This window comes from Drosophila innubila (assembly GCF_004354385.1).
Source record: "Drosophila innubila isolate TH190305 chromosome 2L unlocalized genomic scaffold, UK_Dinn_1.0 4_B_2L, whole genome shotgun sequence".
NCBI classification, from domain to species: domain Eukaryota; kingdom Metazoa; phylum Arthropoda; class Insecta; order Diptera; family Drosophilidae; genus Drosophila; species Drosophila innubila.
In genome coordinates, this window is record NW_022995372.1 from 20,234,484 (window position 1) to 20,251,006 (window position 16,523).

At 38.1% G+C, this 16,523-nt stretch overlaps 4 protein-coding genes across 4 annotated transcripts; 2 read left to right on the forward strand and 2 right to left on the reverse strand.

Annotated features, from left to right (window-relative positions):
• Window positions 1–1,035: 1,035 nt before the first annotated feature.
• On the forward strand, window positions 1,036–1,905 carry LOC117794514 (nuclear protein 1). Its single transcript, XM_034635152.1, has one exon. The coding sequence runs from the start codon at window positions 1,304–1,306 to the stop codon at window positions 1,502–1,504; it is 201 nt and encodes a 66-aa protein (XP_034491043.1). The 5' UTR covers window positions 1,036–1,303; the 3' UTR covers window positions 1,505–1,905.
• A 921-nt stretch (window positions 1,906–2,826) lies between these two features.
• On the forward strand, window positions 2,827–5,271 carry LOC117782351 (mitochondrial import receptor subunit TOM70). The gene is made up of 3 exons (XM_034619450.1): window positions 2,827–2,952; window positions 3,156–4,202; window positions 4,261–5,271. Exons 2-3 carry the CDS (start codon window positions 3,197–3,199, stop codon window positions 5,052–5,054), a joined length of 1,800 nt encoding a protein of 599 aa, XP_034475341.1. The 5' UTR covers window positions 2,827–2,952; window positions 3,156–3,196; the 3' UTR covers window positions 5,055–5,271.
• Window positions 5,272–5,340: 69 nt separating this feature from the next.
• LOC117782352 (putative inorganic phosphate cotransporter) lies at window positions 5,341–7,459 on the reverse strand. Its single transcript, XM_034619451.1, has 3 exons — window positions 7,354–7,459; window positions 6,539–7,284; window positions 5,341–6,100 (listed from the first exon to the last, which is right to left on the reverse strand). Exons 1-3 carry the CDS (start codon window positions 7,370–7,372, stop codon window positions 5,360–5,362), a joined length of 1,506 nt encoding a protein of 501 aa, XP_034475342.1. The 5' UTR covers window positions 7,373–7,459; the 3' UTR covers window positions 5,341–5,359.
• An 85-nt stretch (window positions 7,460–7,544) lies between these two features.
• On the reverse strand, window positions 7,545–15,501 carry LOC117782353 (putative inorganic phosphate cotransporter). Its single transcript, XM_034619452.1, has 3 exons — window positions 14,960–15,501; window positions 9,584–10,218; window positions 7,545–9,098 (listed from the first exon to the last, which is right to left on the reverse strand). The coding sequence occupies exons 1-3, from the start codon at window positions 14,997–14,999 to the stop codon at window positions 8,277–8,279; spliced, it is 1,497 nt and encodes a 498-aa protein (XP_034475343.1). The 5' UTR covers window positions 15,000–15,501; the 3' UTR covers window positions 7,545–8,276.
• Window positions 15,502–16,523: the final 1,022 nt, after the last annotated feature.

Sequence of the window (16,523 nt, forward strand, 5' to 3'; positions counted from 1 at the left end):
ATCGAACTTACTGGTGAGATAGCCCAAAACTGGTGTATGACTAATACGTTTAAAAGTTACCAAAGCAATAACAATTAAGACGACTGATAACTGCTGACAATGCTTATCACCGGCAAGGCTGCTCTGTAAACAAATGCATTTATATAAACAATAATGGGCAAACAATTATAGTAAGAGCTTTTCTTCAAGCATAGTGAGCTTATAGAACAAGAGGGAACTGGGTCGGCGGACAGAAGAATGCATAGGCGGGCCTTCATTTATAGGTGTTTGTATGTATGTATCTAAATGTGTATATGTGTGTGTGCGCCTAATCACGTCTACGCTGTTGTTTTCGTATTGTTAACGGAAAATTTGTGGCAATGAGCGGGGCAGTGACATGGAAATGCAACATGTGTTCGCTACCTGCCGGTGATGCAACTTGAAATGCACTCCCAGGGCCAATACGATGCAAGGGTTGCAACGTGGCCTTATATAAGAACAAGCACCAAGTTGCTTTTTACAAAAACGTGTGTATTATGAAAGCAATATTGAAATAATTTAAATTGTCGAGTCAAAAATATGTTTGACGTTGTCATTGCGTTTTCGTTTTATTATTTTTTGTTTTTTGTTTACCGCGCATTTTGTAAACACAACAAAAATAAATTGCGCAGCAATAATTGCTAAAAGTTGACTCTCCAAAGAACTTCGAGCGAGAGATGGAAAATGAAAGAGAGAGAGAGAGTGAGCAACAACTGACAACCCAATGGTGAATAACACATCGAAAATTCTAGAGCGCAAAGCAAACATTGCATTAGTTTGAATACATCATACGAAATAACAAAAAATTTTATCATGATACTTAGTTTTCATTACTTTTTGGAAATCACTTTTAAATCATTGATTTGAAATCAGATTCGGAATCGGGCACAACTAAAAAAAAATATAAATTGTTGTCTGGGTTTAAAAAACAAAAATAGTCAAAATTTGTAACAAAAACAGCGTACGAACAGCAACAAATCAAATTGCTCACAGGGTCTAGGCTTGTGAGAGATACAGCGAGTCGGAGAGTGCCGGTTGGCCGTCACTCTCACAGATAAAAACAACAGTGCGAGAAAAAGCTCTAGCTGGGTATAAAAGCAAGTGTCGAACAGCTACAGAAAGTTCAATTTCCAATCGGGCTTTGCTGCGAGGACGTCGAGTACCAGTGGAGGTGTCGCATCTACAAAAACAAAACACTGTAATCAAGAAAAAGAATCACCAACAATAAAAGACAAGAAATCCTAATTTCAACTCGCATAAGATCATTTTCAAACGAAAATCCAATATGTCTGAGGCACACTATGATGAATACGAGCACTACAACTTCGACCATGACAAACACATCTTTTCGGGCCACAGCGGCAAGCAGCGCTCCAAGAAGGAGGCCAGTGAGCACACCAACCACTTCGACCCGTCGGGCCACTCGAGAAAGATTTTGACCAAACTCATGAACACCAACAACAACAAGAAGACTGTGAAAAACTGATGCCAAAGGCACGTCATAGCAGAGACACAAATACAGAGAAAAACTTGAGCAGAAAAGTGCGAAAAAGAAAAAATTAAAGGCAGTTATTGAATTTGAAGTTGGAAGAAGAAACGCAAAACACTGAATATAAACTGAAAATTAGAACGAAAGAAAGAGCAACAGAAGAGGTCGCTGCAGCGGCAGCTGGCACTGTCAGCACACGCTGGAAAACTACAAAAAAAAAAAAAGAAGAAAACATATAAAAAGCACTGGAATTACTTATTGATTAGTTCTAGTTTATAAAAATTTCCTAAACTTAATACACTTACAGACTTATAATTTTAATATTAAGCTTAGTGCGATTCAAATTATGAAGTTTGCTTTAGGTATAACTTATAAAATAAAAAGAAAACTGAAACTAACGCAACGACATTTTTATTATAAACATTTGCAGCGCTCGCATTGCAATTGGAGCCCACACACACACACACACATACATTGATGACAAAAGCTTTTTGCGGCGTATTCGTGTTACGCCTCACCTTCCCCTTCCACTAAGAGATTGTATATGTATGTGCGACTGAGTGCATATTTATAGCCTTTAGTTGAACTCATTTGCACTCACCTCAGCGCCTTGCGATCCGTCAACCACGTTTTCCTTTGTTTTCGTTATCTACAAGCTTTAATGTAAATGTAAATATGTATGTGTTTACATACAATAGTGAGATCGATACGGAAATCTTTCCCTGACCTTCCATAAACAGTTCAAACTACTCATGCGCTCAATTATTTACAAATATTTTTCTTCCGTAAATCAGTTGCTAAAAAAGTTGTTAAAGTTGTTGCCGATATGACTGCAGCTTGTATTCAAATGCATTTTTATAATGTACAACCTATATAGAAGATGGATTAATTTGTGATCAAAATCGTTGTCCTATTTAGGACAATCGATATTTAGCAACTTTTTTCATCCAAGAACTGATCAAAAACAACATGAACATTTACAATTTAAATCCAAGTTTCGTTGTATTTCTTTGAGAAAGATTCGCAATAATCGATGTTATGATCATATAGGTGAGTGCTGCCAGACTGTCACACTGCAGCTTAAATAAATTTGAACTGAAGACTTCAAATTTTGCAAGAATTTAAGAATCAAGTAGAATTTTAAATATAAGATTAAGCTAATTAATAAAATTCATAAATTTTATTTCGAAATTGTATTGCATGTTTTACATAGCAGTGAGCTTTTTGTCTAGCAGCACCCAGCTGTCACATGTGCACTGGCAAGTCGTTCAGCGGCTCAACAGTTGCACCACAGTTGCACAACAGTTTCGTTTGGTGTGTTCTATTTGCTAAGCAGGCCAGTTGTAATGTAAAATATAAATTTGTATTTACTTTTCACTAAAAAGCATTCAAGTAACAGTTCATATTTGCAAAATTCATTGCAGTGTTAAATTAGAAGACAATACGTGAGTAAAACACCACCACAACACACCAATGACTATGTTATGTTAAAGAAAATCAATAAGTAGGAAGGGAAGACCGCGGAGGAGGTTGAGGTGACAAATCGCACCCCGGCGTTTCGAGATTTGGTTTTTTTTTTTAGCGGGCGGGCAATTTCATTTGATAAGGCCGCGAACTATTACACAATTGTACACTACTCTAATTGCAGATTTTACCTATACACGCTGCACACATTGAAAAAGCCCGGAAATGGCAACGTTCCTTAACATGAGTTCGGTGAAGCTTAACAAATGGCAGGTGGCTCTCATACTGGGCACGCCCTTGGCAATTGGCTTGGGCGTCTATGTGTTCCGGAAGAGCGGGACTCGGGATGAAACACAAGGCGGCAAGCAGAAGACAAAGTCCAAGGATGCGGACAAGACGCGCTCCAAGGGGAAAATGGAGAAACAGACGTTATCCATTGATGGCACCGCTCCAGATTCTGAGCTGGAGCGCAGCAAGAAGTCGGCAGAGCTGGGCGAGAAGCTGTCGCCGCTGACGGAGGCCAACAACTACAAGACGGAGGGAAACAATTGTTATCGCAATGGCAAATATGATGAGGCAATCAGTTTCTATGACAAGGCCATTGATAAATGCCCCACGGAGCATCGCACTGACATGGCAATCTTCTATCAGAACCGTGCCGCCTCCTATGAGATGCTCAAGAAGTGGAACAAGGTCAAGGAGGACTGCTCTCTGTCGCTGGAGAATAATCCGCGATATGCCAAGGCTTATTATAGACGCGCCCGTGCCCACGAGGCCACTAAGGATATGTCCGAGTGCCTGGACGATGTGACTGCCACCTGTATATTGGAAATGTTCCAGAACAACAATACCATCATGTTTGCGGATCGTGTGCTCAAGGAGACGGGTCGCCTAGATGCCGAGAAGGGAATGCGCGAACATGTGCCTGTCGTGCCCTCGGCTGCCTTTGTCAACACCTACATGCGCTCCTTCATTGCCGATCCTCTCCAAATTATGAATGTCCCGCCATCGGCTGTGGCAGATACTCCACCACGTGGTTTCCTGCGTGCTCGTCGTGCATTCGATGATCAGAAATTCGATGACATCATTGCCGCATGCACCGAGGAAATTGAATCCTCCGAGTCGGAATCACAATACAAAGTGGAGGCGTTGCTGATGCGTGGCACATTCCATCTGCTGTGCGGATCCTTTGCCGACAGCAAGAACGACTTTGACGCCATACTGGCCAATGGTAAGCACAAGTCTCTTAATGATTACAACTGGTTATAGCTGGTTTTTAATTTTTGCAGATGATGCAGACTCGACACTGCGCGTTTATGCGTACATTAAACGCGCCGCACTCTTTATACAGACGGACGAGCGCGAGAAGGGATTGGCTGACTTCTTGGAGGCGGAGAAATTGAAACCCGACAATGCCGACGTGTATCATCAGCGGGCGCAGATACTGCTGCTGCTGGAGCAGATCGAGGAGGCGTTAATTGAGTTCGACAAGGCGGTGCGATTGGCGCCAAATCATGCGATTGCCTATGTCCAAAAATGCTATGCGGAATATCGTTTATCGTTGATGACCAGCGATCAGAATCGCCTGGAGCGTGTTATCCGTGACTTTGAGCAGGCCATTGAGAAGTTTCCCGATTGCGTTGAGTGCTACAGTCTGATGGCCCAGGTCCTGGCCGATCAACAGCAGTTCCCACAGGCTCAATTGTTTTACGAGAAGGCCATGAAATTGGCGCCAACAAATCCATCGTTGCTGGTGCATCAGGCAATTATGATGCTGCAATGGCGTGGTGACATCGATGCCGCCGTCACGCTTCTCAATCGCGCCATCGAGGTGGATCCCAAATGTGAGCTAGCCTATGAGACGCTCGGCACCGTGGAGGTGCAACGGGCGCAATTACAGCGTGCCGTGGATCTGTTTGAGAAGGCGCTGCTCTATGCCAAGAGTCAGGCGGAGCTGGTGCATGTCTACTCCTTGCGTAATGCGGCGCTGGCTCAAATCAATGTCACTCGCAAGCTCGGCATTGACATGAATACCATTTCAGCGATGGCACAATCCGGTTTCCTGACCCAGCCAAGCATGTAGACATCCCACCTCTCCCCACACCCAACTGGCCATAAGGGTCCAAGGCATTTAATACGATCCCAGTGCTAATTAAGTTAACTACACTACAATAACCCCCCAAAACAAAACACACAACCCACAACAAACCTTGTTATACACATACTATAAAAGATATGGAAAATCTTTGTTTTAGTTATTGTGCTCCTAGTTTTAGCAATGAAAAAAGTCTTGTCGATGATAATGCAACTTTAATTATTATACTATTACTAATAGTTAATGTTAGCCTAGCTTTAAAAAACAAAAAACAACAATATAAACATTTGTAATTAACCTTCGGCTTGCCGCATTGGCATTCGATTGTAGGACTGCACATCTCCGGAAATGTATCCGGCACAAATCAACCATAAGGCGGCACGTATGCTGCCCACAATGGCATACTCCGATTCCAGTTGCTGCAGCAGGGGCAACAGCAGACCGGGCAACGAACCCAATCCATTGGAGATGCCCATCAGTGTGCCAGCGAAATTGGGACTCATGTCCAAGGGCAGGACTTTAATTCCCGCATAGTAAGCGCCAAATGCCAGCACGCTCCAAGCACGCGCTCCATCCTCCTTTTCATGGACCAAGTACATGGAGATGCTCACAAAGATCAGCCAGGACATCAGACGACGCGTCTGAGTGCGACTCAAGATTCCGTGGGCAATGAGATAATCACAGAGTGTGCCGGACGTGAGGGAAGCCAACCAACTGTACAGATGCGGCGCTGTTACCCTCAGACTCGACTCCAGTCCCTTCCATAATGTGCTGCCCTTGGTCTGCAGATCTTGCAGTAACTTCTCCAGCTCCTGCGCCATCTCTTGTTGATCCCAGTCGTGTTGCATGTTCGCCGCAATCAGTGCCCAGATCGGAGCATTCATTAGCATATTGCTCCAAGGAGTTGCTTCATTGACAACCTCATCAGCTTCCACTGTCGTCAACAGAGTTGCGCTCACCTGTCTCCTGATGTAATCCCGTTCTGAATTTTGTATATACGGCGACGCATCCGGTTTGCTGTAGCAGACCAAGATCTTAGGAAGAGAATATCAATTGTCAATAAGTTGAGTTTTTTTTAAAGCTGTATTGAGCTTTTAAAGCTTTATAGCAGCTCAAGATTGCGGCAGAAAACAATGAAAAAGGAAGAAGAAATGCAGGCTCTATTGGTGGTGAATTCATATCAGCTTTAATAAGCTTTCAAGCAGTAAAATAAGTAAAATATTAAAACTCATAGAATAATGATTAATTCTTGAGTTTTATTGTTTGCTCAAAAGTAATCATAAGTAAAATAATAAAACTCATAGAATAATGATTATTTATTAAGTTTTAAAATAAAACTTATAATGATTACTGTCCCTGAGTTTCACTCTTATGAGATTTCTAAGCTGTGTATCATTCCAAGAATTTTGGGAAGAGAACAAGGATGATTAAGCATATCTCTAAGCCAATATGAACTTTCCCAACATACTTACAAAACCCACAAACCAGAGCAGTGCGCCACTGCCAACCACATAGAATGCCACAGCCCAATCCTCGTCCTTGAGACCCATTCCATTAACTAGATGTACAAATGTGATGCCAATCTCGCCACCGCTCAACACACAACTGCAGAGCAGACCACGCTCGTTCTCGGGCACCCATTGGGCCAACAAGGCGCTGACGGCGGGGAATGTGGGTCCTTCGCAGAAGCCGATGAGAAGTCGGAGGAGCATCAAAGCTCCCGGGCCTCCATTACGAACAATTGTGGGTGTCAGTAGGGTGAGTATGGCCGAAAGCAATATAGAAGCACCCAGGATCCACTTGCCGCCGTAACGTTCCGCCAGACGTCCTCCCGGGATATGAGTGATCATGTAGCCAGCATAGAAGGATACGGTGACCAGAATCTGCACCTGCTTTGTCCACACATCGGAGCTATTTGAAGTTGTTATTACAGAAGTTTGGAGCAGCTTTTCCTTCATCTGCCGCTTGGTAATCTTTACCACATCTCTTCCGGCTTTTTGTCTCGTTTGCTGGGGAAAAGTTACTACCGTATTCCGACTGCTCCTTGATATTGGTTTCCCTTTTAATGACATTTTTGTGGGTTTAGCTTTGGATAGCCTCTTGGACTCCCGCATAATGCGATTAAGTGAAAAGTCCAAACAGTGGCGTATTGTATAAGCATTAATAATGGCCAACAAACTAAAGTAACAAAGTACAAAACGTTGCTTCACCTGCAGATCTGTTCGGATAATCATCCATATCGTATTTAAAAGTATATCAATCAATTAGTATGTCTTCTGGTACTTACAGTCAAATATCTCTCGCATTTTTGCTGGATTCGCAACATCTTTTATAAATTAGAATTCCGTTTAGTATAAAATCTAATTAATTTAAGAAAAACGATAACTTTCAGGGTCTACCTTGATTCAAATTTCAAATGACAGAAATGACTTTAACATTCTTTTTTAAGTCAACGCACCAAAATAAACATAGAATTTCAATTAGTTTATGCACTTTATTTTGACTAAAATTATAAAAACAGATATGTTTAAACTTTAAACAGTAGTGTTAAAAACACATGCATTACACATTGATCAACAATTAAAAAATTCTCATAAAATAATTAAATTGAATTTAAACCTTTTTACATTTTGCAATACAAATTAGGTACATAATAATCTTCTTTTACTATATGTGTGTGTTTCTTTTGTTTTTAATTAATCTTACAAGTCTAAATTGAATTTCGTTTCGATTAAATACTAAATAATAATTAAGAGAGTATATTGCTGCAGATGAGGGCATATAGCAGGGGGAAGGGCGGGCACACACAGACAATATACATAGGTAAATTCGCTTAGATGTCGTGGGTATAGTGGAAGGCCGGTTACGGGGAATCTGCAGCTGGAAGCTTATAGATTACTCTATATATATATATTTTAATGTATATGTATACCTAGTTAGACATCGCACTGGGGCAAACGGGGGGGAGCGGCATACTATAAAACTAGCAATTGCAATTTGATGATCGCAAGGATAAATTACATTACATACATTAACAAATGTCTTCGTGAGCTTCGTTAACAAAATTCTCTATAGCAAATTCAACAGGTGCACATATACAAACATATTAATAGTGATATAGTACTACGTACAGTGTACTACCATACGATAGTTTACGATATAGTATAAACTAAGATATGAACATTTATGGCACTTTGGTTTGTTGCATCTCTAGGAGCTATGCTCGGTCGCTTTCAACTGTAATTCCGGTTTGCGCTCGTGAGCCTCGAAATCAACAGTTCGGGGCTCGATGGGGGCGTTGTTGAAGGGTTGCACCTCTCCGGATGCCCAAAGGCAATAGATGATCGCCGTAACGAAGAGTACGCCAAAGGCCACCCAGAAGACAGTACGCCATTCGAGTAACGAGGCATTTGGCGTCATGACTCCAACCAAATAAGGTGTAATAACGCCAGTGATGGCACCAATGCCATTCGTGATGGCCATCAATGTGCCAGCATAGTTGGGACTCATGTCCAGCGGACTGAGCTTCATGCCCGCATAATAGGCGCCCATCAGACCCATGCAAATGGTGAAAAGCACCACGACGAGGACACGATCACAGCCGGCATAAGAAGCGCCCACCATGAATACAGCTGGTCCAAAGGCCGCCAATCCTGTCATCAGCTTACGTGTGTTTGTCGTATTCATGATGCCACGACGAATCATCCAATCGGCAACAAAACCACTGCCAACGGACACAATCCACATCATGATGTAGGGCAGGGAGGAGTAGAGTCCGTTGGCCTTGATCGAGAACTGCAGCACATCGGACATATACTTGGGCAGATCCGTCACCATGATATAGAAGCCCCAATCGTGACCAATTTGGGCCGAGACCAAGGCAAACATGGGCAGATTGGTAAGGATCGCCTTCCAGGGAGTGGGTGGTAGATTCTCGTTGCGACCGATCGTACCGATCTCCTTAACCAGATATTCGCGCTCACTGGGCTTAATGAAAGGATGGCTGTTGGGATCGCTGAAGCACAAGAAGACCTGTAATAGAAGAAGAGTCAGACATTTAATAAAAAGCTTGCATATTGTACACTTTTAGCTTTTATGTGTCTTTGATAAGAAGTTCTGTTTTACTACACAGGCTATTCAGCTTTAGTACGCTTTTGAAGCTTCTTAAATATATGATAATGTAGTTTTGAAGCTCACTTCTAGCAGGAATTTAATAAGTTGTCATCTAAAAAAATGGCTTTTCAGCTTAAAGCTCATGGAATTTAATAAAGCAAATTTTGAGATTTTATTCGCTAATACCGTAAAGGAACTTTTGACACCTCAGACATTAAATTAAAATCTTTCATAAAGGATCATTTTAAATTCTTTTTCAGCAAATTATGCTGTAAACCATTTAAAATTGTTCTATACATTAAATAAACTTTTAATGCTCACTAAGCAAAATTTTTTTATATATTATACTAAATTAGCTTTTGAGCTTTCAATTGCTTTTGAAAGTCAGTTGGCGTAATACTTACAAAAATGACAAACCAAATAACGCCGAGACCACCAAAGAAGTAGAAGACGAATGACCAATCGTAGGATTCCAAGAAGACGCCAGATAGTAGATTACCCATAATAGTGCCCACTTGGCCGCCACCGAGAACCAAAGCGCCCAGTTTGCCACGTTCGTTGGCCGGAACCCAAGCAGCAAGAAGTACACTCAATGCGGGGAATGTGGTACCCTCGCCGAGACCCATTAGAACACGGGTCACGATCAACCAATCGGAGCCACCCTTTACGATGGCCAATGGTGTAAGCATGGTGAAGACTGCCGTCGAGAGGATGCCAAGACCCAGAGTCCATTTACCGCCAAACTTTTCAGCCAGAAGACCGCCGGGCACGTGGGTGACAATGTAACCAATGTAGAAGGAGGAGAGAATCAATCCCTGCAACTCCTCAGACCAAACGTAGTCTCCTCCGCTCGCCGCACCGCCTTCATCCAAATCATCGGGTTCACAGATCGCATGATCGTTCTCCACATCGTCCGTCATGTTCTTCTTGGCCACCAAGACGGTGATTGCCTGCGAGAGACAGACACGCATCGTGTAGGCATTGAGAATGGCCAAAAAGCCCATGATGGCCAATATCACACGTTGTGGTATTATAAAATCTGTATTCGAAGAGAAGCGAAAGTTGTTCAGTTAATGTTCAGGTTAATCAACTATTAACAAAATCCAATAAAATACATCTAATAAATTACTCTAATACTAAAATAATTCCAGTTCTGACGTCAATGTGAACGATTCGTATATTTCAAATAATTTAATTGATTTTGTTTAACATGCAAATAAACACTTTGCCGAATTCCTGTTAAAAGTTATTCAATTAGAGAGACAAATCAATTTTTGTTAATAAAGTATAAATTGAATTTGATTGCGACTCTTTTAAAAATGTACATAAATTTAGATATTTATATGAAATTGTTATTTCAATTAGCTGGAAACGGATCTATGCTATAAAACGTTCGTAGCACGACAGCTTTGAGCTGCAACGATTTGGAGATTCCCTTTGTGAGTAAGCCCCACAATATAACTAACTAAAATCTAATGCATTGGGAAAAACTCCAGAGACTCTAATCTTCATTTAAGTGAGAAAATGTGTGACACAGGTAAAGTTTATAAATATATTCTTAGTTATAAGCAATTAAGCAATTAAGCTCTCTGATTAATCTCAGAACCTCTAGGAAGTAGAGTCAGCAAATTTGGTATGTAGTTTCTATTACGTCAAACTTTTAATTTTTATCAATGCTAGAGTCATACTTAGTTACTAGCTTTAAAAAAAAACAAGTTCCTAACTTTAAGTACAATTAAAAAAAAAAGCTGCTCCACGAATAAAATGCTTTATTTAACCTCAAAACACTTGGTTTGTTGTAAAAAGAGTAATTATACTAAAAATAAAAAAAAACCTTATAGGTGTTCAATAAAACTTTAACTGAGTAAAAAATGTACAAAACAAGGTCTATACAATGGAAACTAAGATCAGTATAATTATTATAACGAGTAACTTGTTTTTAACTCTATACAAATAATTACGGATTACTCAATTTTTACTTGTTTATGAATTTATTGTAAAATTCGATAGCATTCATGGGAATTATAACCTTAACTTTATGGGGGCATTTGAAATTGTTATTTTCCGATTGCAGGAGGGTGCCGTTTATGGCACATACTCGTCCATATAATAAAGGGTTAAATGAAATTATGTCTTGATAAGTTCAAGTGCTATAGATCTGCGATAAGTTCCGACTTGATGTCGTATACGAGTCTATCAAGTATTTTAACAGCAACTGATAATGGATCATAAAGCGCCAGTTGCTTGGCAATTAGAAATAAATTGATTTTGTTGATTTTTTTAATTTAAAAATTTGGACATTAAAGTTCTTTTTTGGAATACCAACCGCTGAAGGTTAAATTAATGTAAGCAATTGGTTTATTTTCAGTCAAGAGTATAAAAAAAATTATTGAAAATATTGAAAAGACCAACTTTTATTTATTAGATCTCAAAAATAAAATTGTTAAATGCCTTGACAACAACAACACATTTATTAACACATTATCCCTAGGCATTATAATACATTTACCGTATTTATTAAGTAATCGAAGAGCTAACAATTTGCTTATATCGTAATCCAATTCATGACATTATTATTAGAGCAAAAATTGTATGTATTTTTATAAATAACAACAATCATTGTTGACGTTCTGATTCTCACAACTATAATTATACACGCTTGACTCCCAATTCCCATTCCCATTTCTATGGTTATTTGAATGAGCTGTTAGTATTTTTTATTCAAATTATAATTGAAGATATTATATTAATATACGAGTAAGAGGGAGATAGAGAACAATTAAGCTGAAATACGTCATTGTCTGACAGCTTTATGTGAACTATAAATTAACATTCATAAATATATTTACGTAGTTGCAGTGAAGCCGACAATTTAATGATGTCTCAATATTTGTCATATTATTTAACAAATACTTCAACTGAAAGCCGACTAAAATTTATAAGCAACACGATTCTCAAATAAACCAACCACTTCGACAACGATATCGATAAGGCAAGCGCCAAATCGGAACACCTTAAAGTTTATATATGTAAATGGGGTGCTAATCACACGAGTGTGGTCATAATTCACTCAAGTCGACAGCCCGATCATGATTAGACGACATAATATAAGTATATACGTATAGATACAACCTATAGATACCATAGCCAAATCTAAACCATGTTCCATTTAGTCCCTGAATCCATTAGGATTTACGATAAGATATGGCAATTATAGCCACATTAACCGATTAATAAGCATTTACGTACAATGTATGTGCATTAGATTTCCGGGAAGAAACTTAGTTAACAACAGACGTACCACGTGACAACAACCGTATATAATTATATGTACTACTACATATATATGGTAAGAATGCAAAATTACTTTAACTTCTATGTGAGTACATATATTTGTAGTTATTTTAAGTGGATAAACTTTGTTAACGCGCATTATGAGTTTATACGAGAACTTTAATGACAATTATTCATGATACTGAGATTGAAGATAAGCGTTGCCTCGTTTAATTATATTATCACCTTATATTTTATTAAAGCGCTACCTACTACTTAGTATATGTATAATGCAAATATATAGATATATATACATGTATGACTTGTAATCGTCATATATACACTACTTTTACACAACTTATCAACTAAGATAATGCTTAAGTCTTGCAAAAATATTAATTGAGAACGGGGCTAAAGATATGCGTCCACCGATTCATTTCGACTTCGGATTCGGATAAGGCAAGTGTTGCGATTGTGGCGACAGTTCAATGGGTCCAAGTATGCATATCAATGACTGACTGGAAAAAATAAACTTATAGACATCGGTTCAACAGAATCCAAGAATAAGACCTTCACTAGCCCAATGATAAGCCTCAAAAGCGCCTGCTGACAAATGATGAATTGTCGGTCATAAGTGTCAAGAGACTCATTGAGTCTACACACATATTTAAGAACTTAACTCACGTTTACAAAAAAAAAAAACTTTAAAGAATATTTTTGTCAATAATAACATTTGCATATGACAAATAAAAACGCGTAGAAAACAAATAAACATTCTCGTAAAATAAATTCCAGTTTGCAAAGTTACAACATTCATTTTCTCTTTTTTTGTTTGATACTCGTATTTATTTATATGCATAGTCTTTCATATAAGTAAATGTACTTCTGTATTCTTACAAAAAGAAATTCTTGTCCAAGAAAAAGAGAGACGAGGGGAGAGATTGAGGAGTGGGGAGAAATATTATGAAACCAATGAAAAAAAAAGAATTCTTTTATTACATTGACCTTGCCCAAAAACAATGGAAAGGAAATGGTCGTCGTTGGCTCTATAAGGAGGTCAAGCTACCGCTAGCCTCAAAAAAACAATTATTTTGCTGCCGGCGTTTTTATGATGGTAAAAATTTCAATGATGGTAAAATTTACTCATGTAAATAAAGAAACGAAACTTTTTAATAGGTTGAATCAATACATAGCCTTAAAAAACGTATCTGTACTTTTCTTTATTACTATGATCAACACATACATATTATTTAATAAATTTCAGAAAGCAGAGATATTATTTCGTATATATATGTATGTACTTTCACTGTTGTTTCATTCAATGCGTTACATATTTTGCTTCAATATCTCAATAATTTTCTACCGAATTTTGGAATGAGGCTCTTAAAACTATTTATATATTTAGTTTTGTTGTCGCAGACACTTGAATGTGTGTATATATGTATGGTATTTTATTCATTTTTTTAAACGTGAAATTCTAAATTTATATATATTAGGGCGATTAGCCTGTTTTATTTCATTGTCACAGTAAAGAGTTCAAAAAAGAATACCTAACACGCTCTGTTTTTTTATTTGACATCCAATAAGTTCATAATACAGCGAACATTATCATTAAAGACGGTTGAAACTGTTTGTATATTTTTAATTTAATTTAATTAAATTTTTTATTTAGTTTAGAATTCTAAAACCAAAAATTGTAAAATTTGTTAATTTGATTTAGAGTTTTAAATTTAGTTTAGATATTCAAAACCAGTTCAAGGAATTATTTAATTTAAACATATTTAAAAAGGTAAGAAAACTATTTTTTATTCGAGTACCAGAAGGGCCGTGAAAATCTATAATCCGCAATTTAGAGGGTTCGTCACCCTACAAATAATATTATGCGTAGAAAATCAACAATTCTAAAAGTCTAGCTTGGTATCGGTTTTTTTTTTTTAGTTTGTTTCAAACCTTTCGTCACCGTATCTCGGCTTTCTTTATTCACATGCAAATTATTCTTAGAGACGTCGTCATTTGTACATAGAAATAGGCAAATTAAAGAGCGATAGACCGCAAAATTATTGATGATTATGTTGACGCGTGCCTGGCATAATATAGCTAAACAAAAGGTAACAGAATAAATAATAAGGAAAAAAGATCAAACAATATAATATCCGTAACCAAAACATGTACGAAAAACAAAACTGAATCGGAAGTGCAAATGCTAAGAAATAAAATACGTTCTGTCATTGTTACTTATAAAACATATAGTAGAAGCATATATGAATACATATTCACGTATGTACAGCTATGTAAACTTTATACTTAAGTTTTGCATTCAAATGTTGTTGTTGTCGGTCAATGTCGGTTAAACAATAATTAAAGCATTTCAAGAATGTTAAAGCCAGAGTTCAACGAATTCGAAATCCAATTTGAATTTGAATTCACAATTCAATGCATAACACAACACTCACACAAACACACGCGTACACACGTTTCCACTTAAACATTATTCATATTGCACTTACACTTTGATAAGCTTATGCCCCATTGTGGTTGTTGTGTCATTTCGGCTCTGTTCTCCTGCAACGTTAATAAATTAGCCAATTCCTTCGCCACGGCTGCAATTTACGCTTATCTCTGCGTACGGAAATAAATGGCAATTGCCACCCAATCCTTTTTATCGCTCGCACTTTTCAACACTTTTCACTTTGGCGCATGCGCAACAGAACGGATACAACGAAAGCGAAGTGGAGAGAGAATGAACAGAGCGAGAGCGATATAGGCAGAAAGGACAGTGAAAGAACCGCACGCATCGGCAGCTTAAATCGAACTGCGCACGCGACTGGAATATGCAATGGAAATCGAAATTGAACTGTTGTTCGAGCACTGGAACACGCACTTCTTCTGGACTTTAGGCTTCGTTTTTCAGTTCTACTCTACGTTTTTGCTTTGCTTCAAACGTTATAGCGATTTTTACACCACACCGATCTTCGCGCTATTGTTCTGCCTTCCGCGCACGTCGTCTGTTAAATTTCAAATGAGAAATAATTTCCACTGACTTTAGTTTATATGGGAGCAGATAAGCGCTGCTGCGACGCCTGCGTCGACTGCTGCTGCTGCGACTGCGGCAACTTTGCTGATGTCGCTGAGGTTTACGCTGCTGGCGTCGCTGTTAGCGTCGTTTATTGATCGTTTAAAGTCGCTGCTGCTGCGTAAAGGAGTCACAAGCTTAATATATGTATGTTTGTAAGTCCAAACATATGTACATATATGCGAATATATAAATATATAAGTATGTTTATAGTTTAACCACTCATAAATCGCGCTATCTGACAAAACTGCCCGTTTGTATCGCATTCGTCTCGTCGTTCCCGTTCGATACTTTCGATATTTAACGAATTTCGTTAGACAATCTTACACGCGCACCAAATACTAGAGACGTACTTAAGTACGAACTACCTCAGTATTAACAAACTTCAAGCCTTGTATACTATAAACTGTAGGTGTTACAGAATTTATGGCTAAATAAAAAAAATAGTTACATTAGTAGATAATCACAAATAATAATAAATAAATAAATTAAAATATCTTTATTTTAGATTAGAACTATCAAACTATGATTTTAGCTAATCTATGCTCGATGGAAGTAATAATAAATAAATAACCAGAAAATATGGCACATAAATCATAGATAATCTCAACGTCACTTGAAAAATAATACATAACTTAGTACTAAATGAATTAATTTGAATGTCTAACAAGTAGATAAGAATTTGTGAACTACCTACATGAATTTACCTTATCAGGCATTCAATTCAGGAACTTTTCATATTTGATTTAGAGCTGTAAATACCTCCAAATCTCTAAAAAAAAATTTCAGAATTGTTTTAGTATTAACTAGAACAGAATCTTATCTTTCAGACGCAGCCGACTTAACAAATTCAAAGTAACCCGATCGCCAAATAGAGTATTCTACACGTGAAACAATTAGTTTCAATACCATTACATTATTTTTTGCAAACTTTTGCTCAAAACCGTTACTCGTTAGAGGTGGTTTATTGCTTTTTGCATAAGTGCATTGCAATTAAG

Excerpts from the sequence above, each read along its gene's own strand:
- LOC117782351 (XM_034619450.1), top strand. The coding sequence starts at position 3,197 with ATGGCAACGTTCCTTAACATGAGTTCGGTGAAGCTTAACAAATGGCAG. Across the intron at positions 4,203-4,260 it reads TGACGCCATACTGGCCAATG|ATGATGCAGACTCGACACTG; the intron begins GTAAGCACAAGT and ends TAATTTTTGCAG.
- LOC117782352 (XM_034619451.1), bottom strand. Across the intron at positions 6,101-6,538 it reads TGCTCTGGTTTGTGGGTTTT|ATCTTGGTCTGCTACAGCAA; the intron begins GTAAGTATGTTG and ends TCTCTTCCTAAG.
- LOC117794514 (XM_034635152.1), top strand. The coding sequence starts at position 1,304 with ATGTCTGAGGCACACTATGATGAATACGAGCACTACAACTTCGACCAT.
- LOC117782353 (XM_034619452.1), bottom strand. The coding sequence starts at position 14,999 with ATGACACAACAACCACAATGGGGCATAAGCTTATCAAAGT. Across the intron at positions 10,219-14,959 it reads GGGCATAAGCTTATCAAAGT|ATTTTATAATACCACAACGT; the intron begins GTAAGTGCAATA and ends CTTCGAATACAG. Across the intron at positions 9,099-9,583 it reads TTATTTGGTTTGTCATTTTT|GTCTTCTTGTGCTTCAGCGA; the intron begins GTAAGTATTACG and ends CTTCTATTACAG.